The sequence below is a fragment of the Lepidochelys olivacea genome (assembly GCF_965140295.1).
Source record: "Lepidochelys olivacea isolate rLepOli2 genome assembly, chromosome: 2".
Lineage (NCBI taxonomy): Eukaryota > Metazoa > Chordata > Testudines > Cheloniidae > Lepidochelys > Lepidochelys olivacea.
This window is the reverse complement of record NC_140412.1, coordinates 270496180-270519820: the sequence shown is the minus strand read 5'-3', so window position 1 is coordinate 270519820 and position 23641 is coordinate 270496180. Positions and strand designations below refer to the sequence as shown.

The window sequence follows — 23641 nt, the reverse complement described above, 5'->3', positions numbered from 1 at the left end:
TTTGATACTTTGTGGGGAAAGCTTCCACCCACCGGCTGAAAGCATCCACTACCACCAACATGAATCGGTTTTTCCTGTGATCTGGTGGTAGGGGTCCTGTGTAATCAATTTGTATTCTTTCCCATGGTCCCCTTGGGGCTTGTCTCATTAATTCTCCCCTTAGCACCTTGTGAGGTGGGCTGTGCCTGGCACAGTCCAAACAACGTTCCAGATGTGATTTTAAATCAGCTGCCATTCCTGGCCACCAGCACAACCTTTTTAAAGTTCCCAGGGCCTCCTCAAACCCGGGGTGTCCCCCTGCCAAGCTCCCATGCACCCAGCTTAAGAAAGCTGCCCGACTTCCCTGAGGGCACAACATGACCGGTCCCTCAGTTGTTAAGACGCACCAAATCCCTTCCATTAGTTCCACCTTTGGCACATGCCTGGCCCCAAGTTTCATGATGCCTTCCAGTCCTGGGTCAGATTCCTGCAACTCTCGAATTCGCCCTCCCCGATCTGTATCCACCCCGCTTCTTGTTAACACTGTGATAGACACACTCTCTTCTGGCTCCCAGGGCCATGGGGGTGCCTCTGTTGCAGCCTGCTTGGCCTCTACATCGGCCAGATTATTCCCTTTGCTTAGGGGTCCTGTTTTCTTGTGTGCCTTTACCTTTACCACATTGATCCATGTAAAAGAGTGACTCAGCTCCTCCACTCGCTTCCACCAGGTAGCATGCTTGATTGTGGAGCCGTCTGTCGCCCTGAAATGATTATCTGCCCACCATCTCAGCATTAATGTGGCACCACGAAATACATAATCTGAATCTACCACCACCCAACATTCTGCCTCAAATTTGGGATCCACTTCATTTAAAGCTGTTAGCAAGGCTGCCAGTTCTGCCTCCTGAGCTGACTTTGCTTCTAGTGAGAAACCAATGGTGCTGACTGTCTCATTGCCTCTGATTCCCACAACAGCTAAGCCTGCAGTTTTCCGTCCCCCTTGATAGCTACAACTTCCATCCAAAAACCATACTAGTGTCCCCTCCTTTACCTGATTGGGATTAGCTGCCCGAAACACCTGATGTTGGGTTTTACCTGGGCTGGCTTCACATTGGTGTGGGGTGCCAGCCAGATGTAATCCAGCTACCCAGACTATGGGTTCCTTTAACACCTCTGCTTTAATGTTTTCTGCCTGTAGAGCCAGCAACCATTTAGCAATACGCTACCCACTCACTTGTCCCTGTAAGATAGTGTGCATGTTTAACAGCCACAGGGGGTCATGAGATCGGACTATGACTTTCTGCATTCCCGTAAGGTATTTAAATTTCCCTACCCCCCAGTAGGAGCACAACAGCACCTTTTCACACCACCCATACTTCAATTCCACAGCACTCAAAAGTCGAGAGGCAAAGGCCACAGGTCGGTCCTTTGCTCCATACTCCTGTGTTAATGCACAACCAATGGTAGTGTCCGATACCAAAGGATACAGATAAAAGAATTTCTCCCCATCTGGGGAGGCCAGCACTGGCCAGGTTTTCCTTTAGCACTCTCACTGCCTCAGTACACTCTTCTGACCACTCCCAAGTTGAGGCTCGGGTTAGGTCAAATAGAGGCTGGGCTATTTCTGCATAATTGGCCACAAAATCCCTGCAAAATCCAGTTAGACCCAGAAAACTTTGCAAGCTTTTAACATCCGTAGGCAGTGGCAGGGACTGGATCAGTTGCACCCGTCCCTTATCGATTTCCTTTCCCATCTGAGACACTTCCACTCCTAAGTAGTTCACTCTTGTCTGTCCCATCTGAGCCTTTTTCTCATTGACCTTCAATCCTGCTCTTGCCAAAGCTTGCAGGACCTGCTCGGTTAGTTCCCTGTCTTCTTCCTCTGTCCCTGACATTAGCAACAGGTCGTCTACATATTGTATGCACCTTGCTGAATCCACCCCCTCCAGAGCCTGTCTCATGTATCTGTGAAAAATTGCAGGGGAGTCCCTATATCCCTGGGGTAGGACTGTCCAGCAGAACTGTCTGCCCTCCCATGTGAATGCAGTTTTATACTGACATGAGGTAGCTAGTGGCAGAGACTAAAACCCATTAGCTATGTCCAAAACAGTGAAAATTCAGAATTGGGGTCCAATACGGGCCAACATTTCAGGGTATGCTGCCACCACTGAGGCTGGTGAATTGGCCAGAGAATTTAGTGCCCTGTAATCCACAGTGAGACGCCAGGTACCGTTTGGCTTCCTCACGGGCCACACAGCAGCATTACGAGTCACGGCACCAAGATGTTAGGGGGCTTATTCCTTCACCCACTTACTTTCCTGGTCCTTCTCGCATGAACAGAGAGCAACAATACCCGAAGTCCGAAGGTGCAAACAATTCGATGTTTATTGGGGTGAACTTCCAGCAAGCTTAAATACAAGTTCCTTTTTTCCTTATTTTCGAATCCCAACTTACTTCCTGTTTGCCCCTAATTTATATAGTAATATTCTTAGCTATACCTTAACCAATCATTCTACTAACATTTAACTAACCAATCCTAACATGGATTAGCTAACCAATTATATCCCACCACCTTAATTAGTTTACACCCAGCAAAATTAATTATACAGCAGACAGAAGCAATCACAGAACCAGACAGAGACCATGCCAATAAACAATAGCAAAGTGGGAACTATAATGACAAAACAATACAGAAGTGAGGATTTCACAACTACATCTGTAAAGACATAAGAGTTTCCCAGCTGTGTCTATTGATAAGTGAGTTCTTACCAGACAGAAAACTATCAACCTCAATTTCCTTTTACAGCTTCTAGGCACTTCCCTTTCTCTGGAGGTGTGTAGCCAGACAGCCGCCACCCCCCTCAGACCAGCATTGCTGGAAACACAGGAGGAAGCAGGAACAGGGCACTTAACATATATTCCAGCACAGCCTTTGAAGCTGTGAAAGCACAGGTGTGCTGCTACAATGTGCCTCTGGGAACAGATACAAGGATTAAGCTCACAGCAGGCAGAGGCCCTGTGACAGACATGGCTCTTAGCCCCAACTAAATAGCGTGATGCACACACACCAACATCCTAGTTGGGAAAATATTTACCCTGATAAAAGAAATGTCCAGTAGTCGACACTTATTGTTTCTCTCCTTTGCAAGTGTAAACTACTCTTGTGAAAGCTGGCGTCACCCCGACAGACCAGCCTCAATTTGGCATAAGAAAGGAGAAAGAGAATAAAGGAGTACAGAGGTATAAGTAGGGGACCTACAGCACCATGATTTTTGAGTGCTTTTCACTATCTATCTGCTGGTCAGATAAGTGACAGCCTCCCAAGGCTTCTGCAGCTAAGAGGGTCCCTACGCCTTGTCCCTTATTCGTCTTTCCGCGGAATTGAGTGACCGATCCTGGCTTGGCACCGCTGGAATCGAGAGATGCAAGGAGGGTAAGAAGCACCCACACCTGATCTCCTATCTTTAGTGTACACATATTTTGAAATAGAGCTCTATACTTTGTTTTCTTTGGGATTGTGGCTTCAGTTTTGTAACTTGTTTGTGTGTGTAACATCTCTACATTTAAATAAGTAGGCACTAGCAATTTTGTAACCACATGATTAGAATCTAGCTTAATAAATTTTGGTAACCATTTATGCATAAGCCTGACTTGTTTTCTCTGGTTTACTGTAAAGCAGCCAACACAATTAAAGAACCTCAGCCGTTTTGGCTCTAAAGCCTGGCCATTAGGTGAGAGTACTAAGAGCCTAGCGTTGAGTTGTGCCGCCTCCACGGGGCAAACTCTTGGGGCACCTGTCAGTCAATCCTGGCTGCCCGCTGCAAAGGAGCTCTGAGCTCTAGCAGTTAAAGTCACGGGTGTGGAGAGGCTCTTAGTGCTGCCATTGGGGCACCTGTCAGTCAGTATTGACTGCCCGCTGCGAAGGAGCTCTGAGCTCTAGCAGTTAAAGTCACGGGTGGTTAGGACCTTGGGGCATCCGTCAGCCTAGCCCGGGCTGCCCGCCGCGAAGGGACAGTGCGTCCTAGCGGTTAAAGTCACGGATGGTATAAACGGGCATAGCTGGCACCTCACTAAACATCCTTGGCTGTCGGCTAACAAGGTGATAGGCACTATAAGGACAGGATTAAATTCCTAACAGCCCAATAGCACCTTATTTCAATGTGACTAGTTTGGAATGTGAGGATGTGACCGTTCACTTCCCAGCTTATGGCTGCCTCTGCTGCTTAGCCAAAGGCCTTAGCCTAAGAACAGGGCCTCAGACTGTCACAGTAAGAGAAAGACCTTACACTGGCAGACAGTGATTTTGATTCTTTCTTTTATACCTCTAACTAGCCAAGTGATAGGAATACACCTAAATTCTTAGAGTATAGGCCTTTACAGACAGGCCTGAATATCTATATCCTAACACTCAAAGTCAGCGGCCAGCCACTCCACCCCAACCCTGGCAGAAGCTTTTCTCCCTTTACCTCACAGATCTTGCTGAGAAGGCCAATGGCATTTTGGGATGTATAAGTAGGGGCATTGCCAGCAGATCGAGGGATGTGATCATTCCCCTCTATTCGACATTGGTGAGGCCTCATCTGGAGTGCTGTGTCCAGGGCCCCACACTACAAGAAGGATGTGAAAAAATTGGAAAGCGTCCAGCGGAGGGCAACAAAAATGATGAGGGGACTGGAACACATGACTTATGAGGAGAGGCTGAGGGAACTGGGATTGTTTAGTCTGCAGAAGAGAAGAATGAGGGGGGATTTGATAGCTGCTTTCAACTACCTGAAAGGGGGTTCCAAAGAGGATGGATCTAGACTGTTCTCAATGGTAGCAGATGACAGAAAGAGGAGTAATGGTCTCAAGTTGTAGTGGGGGAGGTTTAGGTTGGATATTAGGAAAAACTTTTTCACTTGGAGGGTGGTGAAGCACTGGAATTCATTACCTAGGGTGGTGGTGGAATCTCCTGTCTTAGAAGTTTTTAAGGTCAGGCTTGACAAAGCCCTGGCTGGGATGATTTAGTTGGGCGTTGGTCCTGCTTTGAGCAGGGGGTTGGACTAGTCGACCTCCTGAGGTCCCTTCCAACCCTGATATTCTAGGATTCTATGATCTTATGCAGGACAAAACAGGCAGCTATAACCATTGGGATGTTTTTCTCACTAAGATCTAATCAAGTTAGTAAACTCCAGCAGCGTCCCTTCACTCTACCAAGGAGACATTCAACATTCAATGCACCTCCTGAGCCAGTTGCTGAATCTTCCCTGGGTGCTGTCAAGGTGGCTGGTGTACAGCTCCATAAGGCAGGGCAGGCTGGGTCTCCAGAAATCATTACTGGCATTTCACGATCGCTAATGGTGATCTGCTGGCTAGGAGAGAATGTCCCTGTGTGCAGCTTTCGGAACAGCCCTGTGTTTTTAAAGATGCAAGCATCATACACTTCCCCTGGCCAGCTACAGTGATGTTGGTGAAGTCTCCTGATGATCCACCAATATTTGCATAAACCATAGAAAACTAGCCCTTTCTGTTGCTGTACTCTGTGGCAAGGTGGGATGGTGCCAACATAGGGACGTGTGTGTCATCTATCACCCCACCGTGTTTCAAGAACCAAATTACTGCAAATCCATCCACTATTTCCTGCACATTGCTGAGGGTCACTGTCCTGCATAGCAGAAGATGATTGATGGCCCGGCACACTTGCATGACAACAGCTCCCACTGTGGATTTGCCAACTCCAAAATGATTTCCCACTGACCAGCATTCCGGCATTGGAAGCTGCCCGTGTGTGATCACCATTCACTTTTTCATTGTCAGTACAGTTCTCATGCTGGTGTCATTGCGCTGGAGGGCTGGGGTGAACTTGGCACACACGGCCAGGAACGTGGCCTTTTGAATCCGAAAGTTCTGCAGCCCCTGCTCATCCCAAAACTGCATTACGATGTGATCCCTCCAGTTAGGGCTCAGAAGCATCATTCCACCAAGGGCAGCTGCTCTGTGCATGCCACCAGCAACCCTGAATTGTTTTTTTTGCAAAGTACCTCAGGAAACTCAGGAAACTGTCCTTAAAGATGGCATCACGTCCCCTGTTGCGGACCTTCCTGTGCGTCTGCAAATACAGGAGCATTGTGCATCCTGGAGCTGCAATGTTCATAAGAATAGTGCAGAGTTTTGCATGCTCTGTGCTTCGCTAAGAGGTGGCAGGCACTGAAAAGTGCTGTACAGGCTTGTGGGATTTTTTTTTAAATGGTGCAAAAATTATGGACTATGGATGTCGTTATGGGATGGAGAAGTTGCATGCTGGAAACCTGATCTGTAGCACCCAGAGCTCTCTGGGCAAGTCATTACTATCCCACAACACTGTGAACATTCCCCCAAAGCCATTATCCTGGAAGGTGGCGTGTGGCATGCTGGGATACCTACCTGTGGTGCACTGCACTTGACACTTACTCAAGGACCCCTGGGGAGTCCACACAGAGCCAATGCAAGCAGCCACGTAGGCAGACAATGGTGGCTGTAGGCCGATGTAACTTGGACAAACCAGTTTGTAGTGCAGACATGGCCCAGTAAAACCCAGTTTCATCCCCAAAGATTTCATAATCTAAATAGCCAAGACAAAGTGCAGGAGAAAGGATTTTTTCCCATTTCCACCCTGAATTGCCTCCACTTGCTTTGTGCTTTTCAAACATCAGGTACCAGCTTTGGGAGGCTCAGCCTACGCAATGTTTGAAGGACTCAGGGAAGCTTCATTCAGGTGTAGCGTTGCCTCATCCTAGATCTCGGCTTTTGGTTTAAACTCTAGAATCTTTATTAACTGATGCTGTACTTACAGATTAATCAAGTTAAGGCCAGGCAGGACTATAAAATCATTGAGACCAACCACCTGTATATCCCAGGCCCTTAAATTTCACCCAGTTACCCCTACATTGAGCCCAGTAACTTGTGTTTGACTAAAGCAAACTTCCAGAAATGCCTCCAGTCTTGATACCCTAGATAACCCTAGAAAACATGAAGAGCTGGAGAATCCACCACTGGCCTTGGGAGTTGGTTCCAATGGTTAATCACCCTTATTTAAAACATTGTGCCTTATTTCCAATTTGAATTTGTCTGGCTTCAGCTTCCAGGCATTGGTTCTTGCTCTGCCCTTCTCTGCTGGATTAAAGAGCCTGTCAGTACTTGGTATTTTCTCCTTGTGAAGGTCCTTAGACACGGAGATCAAGTCACCTCTCAATCTTTTTGGTAAGCTAAATAGATGGAGCTCATGGAGTCTCTCCCTGCAAGGCATTTTCTCCAGCACTCAGATCAGGTTTGTGGCTGTCTCCTGCACCCTCTCCAATTGTTCTACATCTTTTAAAAAATACGGACACCAGAACTGTCCACAGGATTCCAGTTTCAGTCTCACCAGGGCTGTGTACAGAGGCCAAATCACCTCCTCACGCCTCCTGTTTATACATCCAAGGATCACATTAGCCCCTTTTGCCTCCGTCACACTGGAAGCTCATAGCCAATCACCTGTCCACTCTCAGCCCTAGACCCTTTCCAGAGTCACTGCTTCCCAGAAGCCAGTCCCCCAGTCTGGAGGGCAAGCCAGCATTTCTTTTTCCTACATCTATCACTTTATATTTGGCCATCTTAAAACGCATTTTGTTTGACTGGGCCCAGCTTGCCCAGTGATTCTCTATTGCTGTCCTCTCATCATCAGTTGCCGTGCCACCACATGGTGTCACCTGCAAATGTTATGAGTGGTGATTTTATATTGACTGCCCGATCACTGCTGAAAATATTGAATAGCAGCAACCCTAGTACCAGTTCCTGCAGAACGGCCTTAGAAACATCCCCATTCAAAGATTCCTCATTGGCAAGTACTTTTTGAGATCTGTTAACTGGCCAGCTCTTAATCCATCTAACGTGTGCTTCCCTGATACTGTACAGTGCTCGTTTTTAATCGGCGTGTGTGGTACTATGTGAAATGCCGCACGAACGGCTATTTTATCTGTTACACTGGCACCTGACAGAGATTTTGACTTTTCCTCCTTAACTTTTTCTTTCCTCTTTATTTAGAAATATAGAGAAGAACAAACGAGCAAAGAAGCAAAAAAGAGCCAAAGATTAAATAAAGTAATCAACAGGCATAAATTATGCATACAGAATAGCCAAATACATGTGAGACATGGATGCCCTGATTACCTTATATATATAGACAACCCTTATTTTCTTTTGCATGTTTACCATGTGTTTCATTATTCGTACACACTGAGTAACGAAGCCTAAAACACGAAAAGTACCTGCACCATAGCGGGCTCAGAAATATTACTCGGTATATAAGACAGAGCCAACAGCCGCTCCAGCCCCAGTCCCATATCTTGCTAGAACTTCCAAGCATCAAGTATGGCTGTATCTTCCTGAGGTCTGTCTGTCTTTGAATGTGCCATATGACTGTAGTACAGTCTAAGGCTGTAGTCATCATACTCCCATGGCCACCCAGTGCTGCGTTATCCAGTTGGAGATCATGCCATTTTACATCCCATAATACTGTGTCCCTTTTAGATTTTGTTAGGATAATCTCTCTTAATGTTTGAGTGTTTTGCACGCTATACAAAGTTACCAGCCTGTACCTACATAGTCTCTAAAAGAAACAAGCCTTTATTGGTGACGTTGATTGACAAAAGGAAAAAATTTAAAATGTTCATCTAAATCATACAGATTGTAGCAGTCTAAGATTTGCAGACCTTTTCTTCTGAGATCATTCTTCAAAGCAATCAGCAAAAAGAATGTATTAAATATACAAATTCTCTTGTAAGGAATATGTTCATTCCTTATAAAACTAGCTGAATTATTTTGTTTAGGAAGACAATTAAGTGCCAATATTTCAGGCCTACTTTACCCCAGAAACCTGAAACTTTGTTAAATTCTATTTCACGCTCTGCGTAACGCTGGGAATAGTAGCTTTGTAGAATCAACAGCACAGCAGACGCATACATGTTTGTACTCTCCTACTCTAATAGCCCGCACAGAACTAGTTTTTATGCGCTTTGCAAAAAGTTCTAGCACTATAGAAAACCATAGTGGAAATAAAGGACTTTTTTCCCCAATTCAGCTCTAAACCCTGCAGCAAGCTACCACGTGGGAAAGGATTCCTCTGGCTCAGATGGAAAGTGGACACCATCACATCAGCTTGTTTGCGGGGTTTCTTCTTCTAATCCCCTTCCGGGCTGAGCAATGAAGATAATAGGACCCTATATCTGACTTTCCCCTTTCTCTCTGATTCTCACAGTGCTACCGTGGAGCCCAAACTCGTACTTGGTCAGACGAAATAACTAGACCCATACTTGGAAAACCTGTGATCACACCTGGAAAACAAATCCCAAGGATCAGAATGAAAAGTGAAACCCTGTCCCACTGATTCCAACAGAGGCACGCCTTGGCCCTGGCTTTATCCAGCCTCTCTCCCTGTTTCTTTGTAGAGAGACCAACAATACAACGCATGATAAAAAAAAACATAATTAAAATCAGAAACCCATGCAATGTGTCCTCGTTGTATTTACATTCAAACATTTCTGTTTACAGCCCCTACCTCATCTTCTCAGTAGGTTAAAGAAACACATTTCTCCTATCCCCTTTGGCAAGGTTCCACCCTGGGGCCCGATTCCACTCTTCCACACAGCAACTGAATTATGGAGCAGCTTCCCTGACTGCAGTGGAGTTCAGGCCTGATTCAATGCTGTGAAAGTCAGTGGGAGCCCTTAGATTGGCCTCTAATGGACATTGGCCTGACCCTCCCTGTGGAATTTACATGGTTGTAAATGAGACTGGGTTTGGCCCCTTATCATGGAGTCCCTGCAATGGTAAAATAGAAAAACCAGAAATCACTCATCAAACACTGAAGACACTGGAAAGCATCATGACCCCTTTCTGAACCTCAGAAGTCACCCTCAAGCAAACTCACAAAGAGGCCACTTTAGTTTCAGTTTCAAGGACTGGTTGAGCCCATTACGTTAAGGCAACAAATGGCTTTATGTTGTGTTTCCTCCAGGACTAGAAAGAAAGGTGACGCATCAGGAATCGCAGCTATAGAGCTCAGTGTTCCCGTTTTCCTCACACATATGCTCAGAGTCTGCTCCGACTTCTGGCAGTTCACCCTCTTCTGCTGCTTCTTACCATCTTGTTTAACCCATGTTCCATTTACTGTAACCCAGATGGGCTTCTGGATTCTGGTCCTGCCATTTTCTCTGAGCCACTTCTCATTTCTTGAGGCATCTCCAGAACCTCTCTGGAAAGATTTAGATACCAAATCTTTACCTTTCAGATTCACAGAACAACTTAAATGGAGAAACCAGGTAGGATCTTAAGTTCTTACATCCTGGGGCTTTCCCGGGGCTTGTCTTCTTTTTAAGATTTATGCTGAAGAGGCTTGAAAACGTGTCCTTCAAAACCCATCATTCAGTTGCCTGAATTTATGGCCTTTTCTCCATATTAGTATATTAATGTCCACTTTCTATATTTGCTGTAACGGCTCTTTGTAAATGGAGCAAATATTCAACTAATTTCCTTCCCTAACCAAAGGATTTCTCAAACCCAGCACTATGATTCTATGTCAGTCCTCTTGAGCTTCCTTTCTCAGCTCTGCACTGATGGAATTGTCTTGTCTGCCCTGCCCTGCCCCCATAGCATCTGGCTGTTCTCCGCTGGTGCCTTAACTGCCCGATAGCCAGGTGGTTAATTGGTGTAGCATGTCTGAGGCTCCTCACAGCACTCATAGGCTGTTCTTTGATGCCTACGTCCAGTCCTTTCAACCACATTTATCTAGCCCCTGGCATCATCCATCCTTTGGGTCTAACACTCACCCGAGGTGAAATTCTCCTACTAGGCAGAGGGCAGCAGAGAGGCTGACATGGGACATAGGCCTTGTGCTCTATGAATTTCATAGAATCATAGAATATCAGGGTTGGAAGGGACCTCAGGAGGTCATCTAGTCCAGCCCCCTGCTCAAAGCAGGACCAATCCCCAATTTTTGCCCCAGATCCCAAATGGCCCCCTCAAGGATTGAACTCACAACCCTGGGTTTAACAGGCCAATGCTCAAACCACTGAGCTATCCCTCCCCCCCAAATTTCGCCCTCTAGCGTAGGTGGGGATGTAATACCTTGTATTGGATCAGCTTCTCCTGGTGAGAGACAAGCTTTCAAGCCGCACAGAGGTCTGGTCTACACTGCAGACCTGAATCGGTATAATCACGTCGCTTGGGGTGTGAAAAATCCACACCTAACACACACACACACACCCCCGATGTAGACAGCACTATGTCAGCAGAGTTTCTCCTGCCGACACAGCTACCACCTCTCGGGGAGGTGGGTTAACTATGCCAATGGGAGAGCTCTTTCCCATCGGCACAGGAGCAGCTTCACTTACACACTACAGTGGCGCAGCTGCGCTGACAGGGTTTTAAGTGTAGAGCTGCCCAGAGCTCTGGGAACTGTTCTGGGAGCATCACAGCTAAAGGCCAGGTGGGACGGATTGTTTGGCATGAGTAGTTAGCGCATACTGCAAGGGACCATGCAAGGTAGAGTGTCCCGTTAGCACCTCTGTGGTCAGAGGACAAAAAGCAGGGGGTTAGTAGGTTACAGATTGCTGTAATAAGCCAGGACTCCCGTGTCTCTGTTCAGCCCACGAGCTTTAGTGTCTAGGGATTTAAGCTCCCAGGCTTGTCTTTTGAAAGCGTTATGCAGGTTTCCTTTGAGGAGGAGGAGGACTCAGTTAGGGCTTATTACAACAATCTGTAATCCATTAACCCCCACTTTTTGTCCTATGCCGTCCTCCCTGCTCCCAGTCTCATCCAACGTGCATGGAAATACACAGCAGGTTCCCAGACTTGTTTTCTGAGTCGAGGATTGCCCTTTCTACCTTATAAATGGTATTTATGTGCACAGAGCCAACCAAATTTTGGCCAGTGACATCTGTACAACCTAATGGCAGTCCATGGGGTAGCATAGTTTTATTTGGCCTTGGCCTTTCCACCATACATTAGTGGCAGTGTCTTTAATCATTTGATTGTACACCCAAGCCAGGGATGGTAGGGGAAGCAGGATGTCCATGTTAGGCAGCACCAGCAGACTCCTGGGTTCAGAAGCATGGGGCTGGATTCAGCCACTGAAGTCAGGAGCACTATGCTGATTTACTGCAGCTGAGAATATGACCCATGGTGTCTTTCTCCCCCTGCCTGCTATTCCTACCTCTTTATCTCTTATGCAACACAGCTCAGTGCAAATGTATGGAACCAGGCAGCGTGTCAGGTGAATCTGTTCACAGTTCCCATATGCACCCCTGGGGCGTCCGACTCCCCAAGCTACCGAGGAGGAAGATAGACTGGCCGTAGTATTTCCTTTAGAGCAAGACCCAGCCACTCCAAAGAACTGATTCTGCCATCTGTTGCATTACCACTTGTGCTCTGTGACTAGTTCCATTGAGGGGAAGGCAGGATGGTCCTAATTTTTTATTAATTTGTGGCTTTAGTGCCCAGATCCTTTGGTAACTGGCATATTAGGAAAACACATGTAGAAAGTGCCCATAAGAACTGAGAGCAGTGGAGCAAACCTCTCCCGCAGAAATTGCTTAGTGAGGATAATACTCGCCCTGTCTCTAGTGCCGTTCAGCAGTGCATCTCAAAGCCAAATATCAACATTAATCCTCACAACCCTACATGTTCCAGACAGGGAAACTGAGGCATAGAGCGGGTAATGTGACATCTCCATGGTTACATACTGAGCCAGTGTCAGAGGTGAAAGTCCTGGCTTCCAGTCCCTGGAGCTTGTACATGTCATGCCTTGAATCCTCAAGAAGGTCAGGGGACCGTGAGTGACTCATTTTCCCCAGCGAGATCATCTCTGCGTCCTCTCAGAGCGACGCTCAGCATTTAGGGCTGTGATCAAGAGGAACTAGCTCCACTTTGTGGCTGGAGAGCCAGCCCTACTTGCCTTTTACAGAAGGGAAACCGGAGCACAGAGAGGGGCAGTGACTCAAGGTCACACAGGGAATCCAGAGCCGAGCCCGTTAGAACCCTGGAGTCCCCAGCTCCCAGCCCTACCCGCTCCGCAGCACCATCAGCATCACATGAGCACCTGCGCTGCCTTGAGCCATAAACATCCACAGACGCTCTGAACAAAGGCAGCTCCCGAGGTGCGTGCAGGACAACTGGGAGACATCAAGGACATCCTGAACAATTCCTGTGCAGCAGTGAAGGAGCTGGGAGAACCAGATCTCCAAGCCCTGGAACCTGCGGGACAGGCGCCAACCATTGGTGTTAAAAACTTCTGGGAGTTATTCACCGGGAAGTGTGACAAGTCAGAGACACTGAGCACCAGCCAGAACACCCGACCCTCTGAACACCACCTCACAGAAAAGGAAGCTGCTTCTGGCCCCAGGACACGCCATGCGGAGCTGACACAGGAGAGGCCTGGCTGTGGGGATGAGTGAAAGCCAGCCCCATCCCCAGAGGCTGTATCAGTACAGGGCCCTACAAGATGCTATCGTTTGACCTGTCCCACAAGGATAAGGCCCAGAGTTAGTAACTGCAAAACTCCAGGGGAGCCTGGCACAATATCGGTTGCTGTGGGAATAAACCTGAGAAAGGGGCAGAATGCCTTCTCCTCAGCCGCTGTTGCCCAGTGTCCCTCAGGAACTCGTCCAGCCCAATGTCCGGGGGAAGCAGAGCCCCCTAAAACACAGATGCAGGAATGAAGGAAGCTGGCTGGGGCAGGTCTCAGTCACATAATCACTTAGATGATCTCGCAGCTCTTTTCCATCTATGATTATGATGATCCTTGTAGTCTCGTCCACCTTCTCCAGGGAGTTAGCCTGGACCTCTTGCCAGCAGCTCTTCTGCTGTTTGCCACCTGCCTTTGGTCCCTTGCAAGTTCTCTGCTGTAGAATATAGAGGGACTTATTGCATGAATGTCATGGGCTCCATGCTGCCATTTCAGTGACTTTGGCTTTTCTCCCTCCCCATACATCTGACGGCTGCATGTGCAATGTCTCCCTTGGCCTCGAAGGTGGATCTTCTCACACGCTGCTCTTCCACCACCACCAGAACCAACATTTGTTCTTTCCAGCCTGGGCTTGCTGTCTAGTTCTGCCCTTTCTCCTCCGGAGGGAACTTTTCATGCACTGAGCACGTCGATGATTCCTGGCCTCTTTTGCGGTTTGCTCATCTGTTACGTTAACTTGGGTTTTCAGTGAACTTTCTCAAACACGCGGCACTCCCAGAACAGGAGTCAACAGGGAGCAACAGACTGGATGATGAGTGGAATGGCTCAGGGTCGATTCTATGGCCTCTGCCATCCTAAGGAGGCTTCTGCAAAGTCCCAATTCACCCCGGTGTATCTCCAGTGAAGTTATACGTGGGATGAATGCAGCCCCAGAGCTCAGGGTTTGTATGTGATGCTAAACGGAGTCAGAAAAGATCATACGGATCTGGGCACTGGGTGGTAAAGGATCTGTATTGTGTAGGTGACTGCACTGACTGATCAGAAATGCAGTTCAATTAAATTAGTGTGTGAGTGAGCAAGCAATGGAGGGGAATCTATGCTCTGTATCCCTAGTCACCCAGCACGCAAGTGGGATTGATTGTGATAAAATCATTGAAACCACCTACTCAATGCGAAGCTGCAGCAAAAAAGCCAGACCAGATGCTATGCTGCATGGATAGAAGAGAAGGAAAACCAAAGGATGTGGTAGCATGTAAGGCTCTTGTGAGTCCCCACCTGGGGCACTACAGGACCGGGTACCATCCAGCTTCCTTGGAAGGGTGCAACAGGGGAGGGTTAGGAATTGGGAGTAAATGGAGGAACCTGGGCAGAGCTACATCATGCAAAAGGTAACAATAACCACATGGAATACGTCATCAGCAGGAGCGGGATGCCACATGAGCTCAAGAGACACCTAGATTTACTCCTGGGGAAAGTGGACAGGTCTGCAGAGCAAACTGGAAGCTGGGCTTTAAATCCATGACCAGGGGATAGGGATTTGGGTCGAGATGATCTTTCCCTGCTCTTAAAACTTCCTGAGCCAAATTCACTGGGTGCAACTTCACTGATGTCAGTGATGCGGCAGCAGGGCCGGCGCTGGGCCTGTGTGTTAGAACCTGTCTCTCCTGCGTGTGGGCTTTCTGGTGCGTTATTAAATTAGACTTCTGGCAGAAGCTTTTCCCACAGTCCTTGCAGGTAAATGAGATCATTTCTCGGTGGGCTTTCTGAGGGACAGTGGCAAGCATCTTCTGCGGGAAACCGTCCCCACTTTCGCTGGGTAGTATCACCGGCTCTTGGGAATGGGTTTTCTGGTGCACCTTGAGATAGCGCATGGAGGAGAAGCTTTTCCCGCAGTCGGTGCATATACTCAGCAGCACCCTGCTGTGGATCTTCAGGTGGATTTTCAGAGACCCCTCCGCAGTGAAGCTTTTCCCACATTCCGTGCAAGTGAAGGGCCTCTCCCCTGTGTGCATTCGCTGGTGGATCCGCAGGTACTTGGCAGTGAAGCTTTTCCCACAGTCAGAGCAGGTGAACAGGCCCTCCCCTGTGTGCATCCGCTGGTGGATGCGGAGATAGCCCTTCTGGGCGAAGCTCTCCCCACACTCCGCGCAGGTGAATGTGGTCTCCCCCGTGTGGCTTCTCTGGTGCATCTTGAGATATCGCATGGTGGCAAAGCTCTTCCCGCAATCACTGCAGATGAAGGGGGTCCCGTCCGTGTGGATTTTCTGGTGTATCTTCAGATAGCCCTTGGTGGTGAAGCGTTTCCCACACTCGGCACAGGGATACGGGGTCTCCCCCGTGTGCAGCCTCTGGTGTATCTTGAGATAGCCCTTGGTGGTGAAGCTCTTCGCACACTCAGTGCATGTGAAGGGCGTCTCACCCGTGTGGATTCTCTGGTGCGCCTTGAGGGAGCCCTTGGAAATGAAGCTTTTCCCACACTCCAGACATGTGAACGGCCTCTTCCCCTTGTGCTGTCCCAGGTGTATCTTGAGATAGCCCTTGGAAGTAAAACTCTTCCCGCACTCGGTGCAAGTAAAGGGCCTCTCTCCCGTGTGTTTCCTCTGGTGGACTTTGAGGTCCACCTTGCGAGTGAAGCTCTTCCCACATTCACTGCACAGAAAGGGCCTCTCCCCCGTGTGCTTCCTCTGGTGCATTTTGAGATCCCCCTTTGACGGGAACCTTTTTCCGCATTCAGTGCATGGAAAGGGCTTCTCCCCTGTGTGGAGTCTCAGGTGGATCTTCAGGTATCCCCTCTGGGTGAAGCTTTTCCCACACTCGGTGCATGCGTATGGCCGCTCCCCTGTGTGGATTCTCAGGTGGATCTTCAGGTCCCCTTTCTGAGAGAAGCATTTCCCACACTCACTGCAGGGAAACGGCCTCTCCCTCTTGTGGTTCCTCTGTCGTATTAGGAGATCTGTCTTCTCCACACAGCTTCGTTTGCATTCCTGAAGGGCGTCTGGTCTCTCCGTCACCTGGGCTTTCTGCTGAGCCGTGCTGTTTGTGGATAGCCCTTGCGTGTTTCCTACTGAGTTTCTTTGCGTTGTCTGGAGTTTGCTCTGACTCAGGCAGTTTTTCACCTTCACTGAACTTTGGGAAACTTTCTCTTTAAGCTTCACTGAAAAGGTCTTCACAGGAAGCAGGTTTTCAGCATCTTCCTCCTGATTCTTCTCCTCCATACTTTCATTCACAATCTCATCATCTACTAGAGAGAAAACAACAGACCAGATGTTATTCCATGTGATGGTAGCAAAAGAAACGTTTCTCGTTTAAACAAAAGTTTCTATTAATTGCAAACCCCCAGGGGCTGTCAAACCTCCCTGGGAGAAACACAGTTGGAATCTCAGACTTATTGTTATGTATTATTTGTGTGATGCGGACAGGCCGGATCCCTGCTCGGGCCCACGTCTCAGCTGGGGACTAAGAGACACACAGCTGGAGTCTGGCTGGGGTTTGTGCCCTGGTTTTGAACAGGCTGCACTGAGGTTGACATTCACGCTCTTGCATCACCGTTGGGAGCATTACAGTCTGTATAGCAGCAGCACCTAGGGATGCAGTCAAGGACCAGGGTCCCATTTTGCCAGGCACTGAGACATGCAGTGAAGAGACGTCAGACCATCCCTGCCCCAGACAGCTCCCGCTCTAGGTTGTATCAAGACACAACAGCTGGGGGAGACAAACAAATGGGGCTATGGGGAGGGAGGTGATGGGATACCAATAAAGCGAGCACATTGGTATACAATGAGCAACAGTCTTAACTCAGCATCTGCCTAGCCACTGTCAGCAGCATGGCTGGATCGGCCTCACTGCAGCTGGGCTCCCTCAGCAGGGGACCCGAGAAGGAAAGCTAGCTGCTGATTCCCCTCACCCCAGAGTTTCTCACACTCTGGAAGGGCAGCCAGGGAGACCACACAGAGGGGCTAATAGAAGCAGCTGGAGGAGGATGGAAAACACGTTGGGGTCCAGTTTGAAAGCTGCTCACTATCTAGGAAATCACTTTATGTACTTATTGGAAGCCCCATGGCCTTAAAATGAATCCCGGGCTTCCATGCTGCTGGTACTGTCCTGGAGAAAATTCACCTACCCTCTACTGAGACCAAAGTCTTTAAGTGGGTGCAACTTTATCACCGATCCTCCTGCCAGCTAGTCACTCATCCTGTACTGTACATCAGCTCCCATTCCCTGACACTGCCTCACTGCCCAGCTACTTCTACTTCCACTTCCCCTTGTGCATGCCTGCACCCAGCAGGCAGGTTACAAGCTGAGGGATAAAGCTCTATCAGCTTCCGCTGAATTCCGCCAGCTCTGAAACCGGCTCGTGGAAATGTTAAAGCACACAGGAGTCACCAGACTGGATCAGACCGTCATCTATCCAGTCCCCTCTCCTGTCGGACCATGACTAATCACACTGGCTTCAGAGGCAGGGGCGAGGACCATTAGAATATGCTGCCTATCGGAAAAGATTGTTCCTAACGCCCTGGAGGCTGGGGGATTGTGCAGCAACCAGGCTGCAGGGGCAAGTCATGAAGAGGGAGCACTTTGAGTCGCAAAGAGAGAACGGGAGCAGACAAGGGGGGGGCCATATGGGGCAAAAGCTAACTCCCAGCCACAGCCTCAAGGAGGCACACCTGGACTGACTGCAGCTCTTCAAAGGTACCTTTCAATTTCATGGAATGCCCTTGTCCTTGTACCAGGAGAAGTTATGGCTCCTACACACACGGAGCTGCCCGTGCAGCTCTCTCCCTCCGCGCCGCTCTCGTGGCATCTGGGTAGCGGGCGTGAGGTTCACACGGGCTGTGGGGAAAAATGGGTCCTGCCAGCGCGGTTCAGGGAATGTGGTGACCCATATCAAACTGGCTGCGGTCCCGAGCGTTGCTGAAATCATCTTCTCCAACAACTCTCACCATCTCGAACCCTGGTACCCTTCTCCAGCTGTCCACACTGCCTTCCGGCAGGAATTCCCAACCTCCTTCCCTTGCATTCAACGTCCTGCCCAACTCAGCCACTGCCTATGGCCCAGCTCGGTCTTCATGTGAGCAGGAGCAACTGACTCAGAGAAGCAGCACCTACGTACCCAAGTTTGCCTCTATCCCTCAGCACCCTAACTCCAGCTCCTCTGTAATTACCTGTCTGCCAGCTCCCTCTCTTCCCATTTCCCATTCTCTTCCCTTTACGCAGTGTCCTAGGCAGGAAACTCCCTCGCCCTTAGCACCCGAACACCCCCCACCTCACAGAACCCTTCCCTCCAAACTCCCACGCCCCTCTGATGCAAATCCTCACAGGGAAGTGAAGCATTCTGGTCAGTGTGCCGGCTGGCTGGTCTCGCCTACCCTGTTACAGCCTGATCGTTACTGTTGCTATCAGCTGGCCTCAGCGTCCAGTTCTGCCACCCGCTTTCAGATATCGATAACCTTTTCTTCCGAAGGGAAATGGAGCGATTCTGGTTCTGACCGTCACCATGTCACGTGGCGTGACACCATGAGGGGGAAACGACATCTCATGTGTCTTTTAAAACCAGTTTCTCTTCTGGAACAACAAATACTGAAGTGCCTTTACTCATAACACTGCAGCCATTGTGTGACCTCACTGGAGGGCAGAGTTGCGGTGTTCTGAGCCTTCACTGTGTGTTTCTTACCTTAGCTGCTTTAGATTTAACTTTGAGTTTCCTGGATTCAGAACTCTTGGTTTGGTTTACAACACCCTGCAGCGTTTTATCCCCCTAAAGTTATCCATGCACGCACCAGCTTAACTGCAGCCCGCAGTATTTTGTCTAGGAAATGAACACTACTTAAAAATGAGACTGCAGGACCTCGCTAGCAGGCGCTTCCCTGTCTGTTCATTCCCCCAAGAGCTGAGAATTGTCAGAGATACAATTCTCACATGCTCCACGCAGGGAGAATCCCACGCAACTGTCTGGTGACGTGGCTTTTCATGTGTTGCACGGCCCCCAGTAGCACAAACGTGTCTCTTTACCTAGCGAGGTGACGAGCTCGTAATTCTCCTTCATCACATCCCAGTACAGTTCTTTCTGCCATTCCGCTAACTCCTTCCACTCCTCCGGCGAGAAATAGACTGCAACATCCTCAAATGTCACCGGAGCCTGAAATCACAAATTGTCACCTGGTTAGCATCTTCTGCATCAGCAGCATCCTGCCCCTTACAGCCCTGACCCTTGTCCAGGGATGGGGCATTTTCGAGTCACAGCAATAATCCACTCACTGCTGACACAGGAATTTAGGAGTTGCCATACTAGGTCTGAGCAGGGGTACCCTCTCTCCAACAGCAGCAGTACCAGTTACTTCAACGGAAGTACAAGAAACCATGTCACAGAACGCGAATAACCTGCTTCTAGGGGAAAAGTCTTTGTGATTGCTATCAGCTCAGGCCCTGAAGCAGAATTTATAGTTTCCACAATTATATTTAATTATCCTGTCTAATGTAATGTTGGATGCTTGCATTAACCCTGAGTGCTTAATGTTTTTCTGAATTCTGCAAAGCTCCTGGACTCAATATTGCCATGTGGCAATGAGTTCCGCATTCTAATTTTACGTTTTTCAATTTCTGCTGCCTTTCAATGTCACTAAATGTTCCCTTGCTCTTGCACTGGGCAAGAGGATAAACAGAAGCAGCAAATTTACCCTCCCTATGCCAGTCAGTTCTTATACCTCTATCCTGTCCTCTCTCATTCATCTCCTCTCTAAACTAAACAGTCTCAATCTCACCTCACTCACAAGTCCCTCCTGGCCTCTAATTTGGCACCAGTCCCTGAACTCCCTCTGTATGTGCTATTGAACTGATGGGACAGGCTGACCAGAACTGAACACAATATTCAGGGCAGGGCACACCCCTGACACATGATGTCAGTGTGATATTTACTGTATCTTCAGGCACACTAACACGTCACATACTTTTCTGGGCCAGTGCTGTACGTGAAGCGGAGGTTTCCATTGCTCTGCCGCAATAACACCCAGTTCTTTGTCTGAGTGGTGACAATTGATCTAGAATCCAGACACGTGAATAAATAGCTCAAATGGATCTTTCCAAACTGCCTTGCTCTGCATTTGTTAGCAGTGAATTTCATCTGCTGTGGTGTTGCCCATTCACCCATCTTGGCTAGGTCTCTCTTGTTCCCAGGGGCACCATTTCAGATTTTGGTGGGGGGGGAAGGGGGAATAACCCGTGATTCCTGGGGCTATGTAGGCACTTGAAAACTCTAGTTTTTTGGCAGGTAATTTAGCAATTAGCTGACAGGAGCCCTGTATCTAATTCCTTTATAAAAAATAAATAAATAAATAAATATTAGACCCACTCAACTCTAACATCAACTTGTGGCAAATCACTTAAGGGACACTGGTTTAAAATTGTAATGTATATTCTTACTAACTCTGGAGAGAGAGAGAGAGAGAGAGAGAGAGAGAGGGTGCGCGCGCCCATCAGGACTCCTGGGTTCTATCCCAGCTCTGGGAGGGGAGTGGGGTCTAATGGGTTACAGTAGGGAGCAGATACATCTGGGTTCTATAGAAGAACATCAGAATGGCCATACTGGGTAAGATCAAAGGTCCATCTAGCCCAGTATCCTGTCTTCCAACAGTGGCCAATGCCAGGTGCCCCAGAGGGAATGAACAGAACAGGGAATCATCAAGTTGGCCTGTTGCCCACTCCCAGCTTCTGGCAAACAGAGGCAAAGGACATGCATGGATGTCTGCCCACCCTGGCTAATAGCCATTGCTGGACCTATCCTCCAGGAACGTATCTAGTTCTTACTGGAACCCTGTTATAGTCTTGGCCTTCACAACATCCCCCAACAAAGAGTTCCACGTGTTGACTGTGAAGAAACACTTTGTTTGTTTGTTTTAAATCTGCTGCCTATTAATGTCATTGGGTGACCCCTAGTTCTTGTGTTATGTGAAGGAGTAAATAACTCTTCCCTCTTTAATGACAGGTTTCAGAGTAACAGCCGAGTTAGTCTGTATTCGCAAAAAGAAAAGGAGGTCTTGTGGCACCTTAGAGACTAACCAATTTATTTGAGCATAAGCTTTCGTGAGCTACAGCTCACTCACAAAAGCTTATGCTCAAATAAATTGGTTAGTCTCTAAGGTGCCACAAGTCCTCCTTTTCTTCCTTCTTTACTTTCTCCACACCTCTATCATATTCCCCCTTTGTCTCTTTTCCATGCTGAAAAGTCCCAGTCTTATTAATCTCTCCTCATACCCTTAATCATTTCTGCTGCCCTTCTCTGTACCTTTTCCAATTCCAATGTATCTTTTTTGAGATGGGGTGACCAAATCTGCATGCAGCATTCAAGATGTTGGCGTACCATGGATTTATATAGAGGCAATATGATATTTTCTGTCTTATCTAACCCTTTCCTAACGATTCCCAATATTTTGGAAGCTTTTTTAATTGCCACTGCACATTGAACAGATGTTTGCAGAGAACTATCCATAATGACTCCAAGATCGCTTTATTGACGGGTTCAGCTAATTTAGACCCCATCATTTTGCATGTAGAGTTGGGATTATGTTTTCCAATGTGCATTACTTTGCATTTATCAACAGTGAATTTCATCTGCCATTTTGTTGCCCAGTCACCCAGTTTTGAGAGATCCTTCTGCAGCTCTTCGCAGTCTGCCTGGGTCTTAACTGCCTTTAGTAATTTTGTATCATCTGCAAATTTTGCCACCTCACTGTTTACCCCTTTTCCCAGATCATTTATGAATATGTTAAATAGCATTGGGCCCAGTACAGACTCCTGGGGGACACCACTATTTACCTCTCTCCATTCTGGAAATTGACCATTTATTCTACCCTTTGTTTCCTACCTTTTAACAGAATTGTCTGGCAGTGGTTTCAGGATCATCTAAGGATCCTTAATTTACTTTAATGACAAGCCTTTTGTTATCTTAATCACCCTGCCTATTTGTAAACAAACTCCCTGCCCCAAAGTCTGCTGCTCCCAGCTTCCAAATTCATCACATATCACACTGAAGCTGTTGCAGTTAAGAGCTCCGTCTGGGGCTAGGGTGAGTAGACCTCCCCTACGGAAGGGGCGGGGGGCTAGAGCCATCTCCTTGCCCCCCTAAATGGCACCCCTGCTAGTTCCTCACAGTCTCCTCTAATCTTGACTAACCCTGATTGTCTGCTGTGGTTTTTGCCACCTGGCTACTCACCCCATTTTCCAGGTAATTAATGAATATACTAAAAACCAGCCCTAGGTTAGAAGACTGCGGCATGCTCTGTGCCCCTTTGGCCACGCTGAACATCGACTGTCTAGTCTCATCTCGTAGCCAGTCACCGATCCACAACAGAACCTTCTCTCTTGCTCCATGACTCCCTTCGGTGCCCTTGGCAGTTTCTAGTGAGGGACTTCTGACAGAGGCTTTGAAACAGTCCCTACAAACGACACAAACCAATTGGTCTTTACCAATTATTTTGCTGACACACGAGAGAATTCACCTTCGTTTCCCCTGCTGGGTGCTCATGCTAGGAGCCATTCAGCACAGTAGAATCTCAGAGTTACGAACCCCTCGGGAATGCAGGCTGTTCGTAACGCTGAACAAAACATTAGGGTTGTTCTTTCAAAAGTTTACAACTGAACACTGACTTAATGCAGCTTTGATATTTCACTATGGAGAAAAAATGCTGTTTTATTTTTGTAGTTTACGTTTAATACAGTACTGTATTTGCTTTTTTTTTTTTTTTTTTTTGTCTCTGCTGCTGCCTGATTAGGTACTTCCAGTGCCAAATGCGGTGTGTGGCTGACCAGCCAGTCCGTAACTCTGGTGTTCGTAACTCTGAGGTTCTGCTGCTCCGGAACAAGCACTGAGAGTTTGGTTTAACTCAATCATCATGCTGGTGAATGAAAACGGGTAGGACTGTGTTTGTTTTTAAAGCCAGCTATGTGGGCAGGGCAGAGAAATAAATGTCCTTCACTGAAACGGCTCCTGAGGCACAAAGCCACCGGAAAGCTCAACACTCCAGCACGAGGGAGCTCAAAGAGCCCCGGGGGCCTACACCCCCCAGGGACTGGGACACCTCTGGACACAGAATAAGCTTGAGGTGACCAAGCTCCTATTGCCTTCAGCTGAGCCAGGCGGGCTCCCCCAGGCACTGAGGGCTGGTTACCCCTAAGAAGCCTGGGCACTTGTTTCTGGGCAAACGGGCTTGG

The 23641-nt window shown here is 48.1% G+C and overlaps 1 protein-coding gene across 4 annotated transcripts; it reads right to left on the bottom strand.

Moving 5' to 3' along the window:
* Window positions 1-3648: 3648 nt before the first annotated feature.
* LOC311515920 (uncharacterized protein) lies at window positions 3649-22841 on the bottom strand. 4 transcript variants are annotated; one of them, XM_084619429.1, is made up of 3 exons: window positions 22644-22841; window positions 19448-19574; window positions 3649-16676 (listed from the first exon to the last, which is right to left on the bottom strand). In XM_084619429.1, exons 1-3 carry the CDS (start codon window positions 22734-22736, stop codon window positions 14881-14883), a joined length of 2016 nt encoding a protein of 671 aa, XP_084475555.1. In that variant the 5' UTR covers window positions 22737-22841; the 3' UTR covers window positions 3649-14880. The 4 variants fall into 4 exon arrangements, with proteins under 4 accessions (XP_084475555.1, XP_084475554.1, XP_084475556.1 ...); XM_084619428.1 differs by having other exon boundaries at window positions 3650-16679; XM_084619430.1 differs by lacking the exon at window positions 22644-22841 and adding an exon at window positions 18132-18268 and having other exon boundaries at window positions 3650-16679; window positions 19448-19569.
* Between the last annotated feature and the right edge of the window lie 800 nt (window positions 22842-23641).

Bases quoted from the DNA above. Each gene is read 5' to 3' on its own strand.
- LOC311515920 (XM_084619428.1), bottom strand. From the start codon at position 22,736: ATGTTCAGCGTGGCCAAAGGGGCACAGAGCATGCCGCAGTCTTCTAAC. The intron at 19,575-22,643 runs GTGAGTAGCCAG...TTGTGATTTCAG, and splicing joins TTAATTACCTGGAAAATGGG to GCTCCGGTGACATTTGAGGA. The intron at 16,680-19,447 runs GTAAAGAGACAC...TTTTCTCTCTAG, and splicing joins CGAGCTCGTCACCTCGCTAG to TAGATGATGAGATTGTGAAT.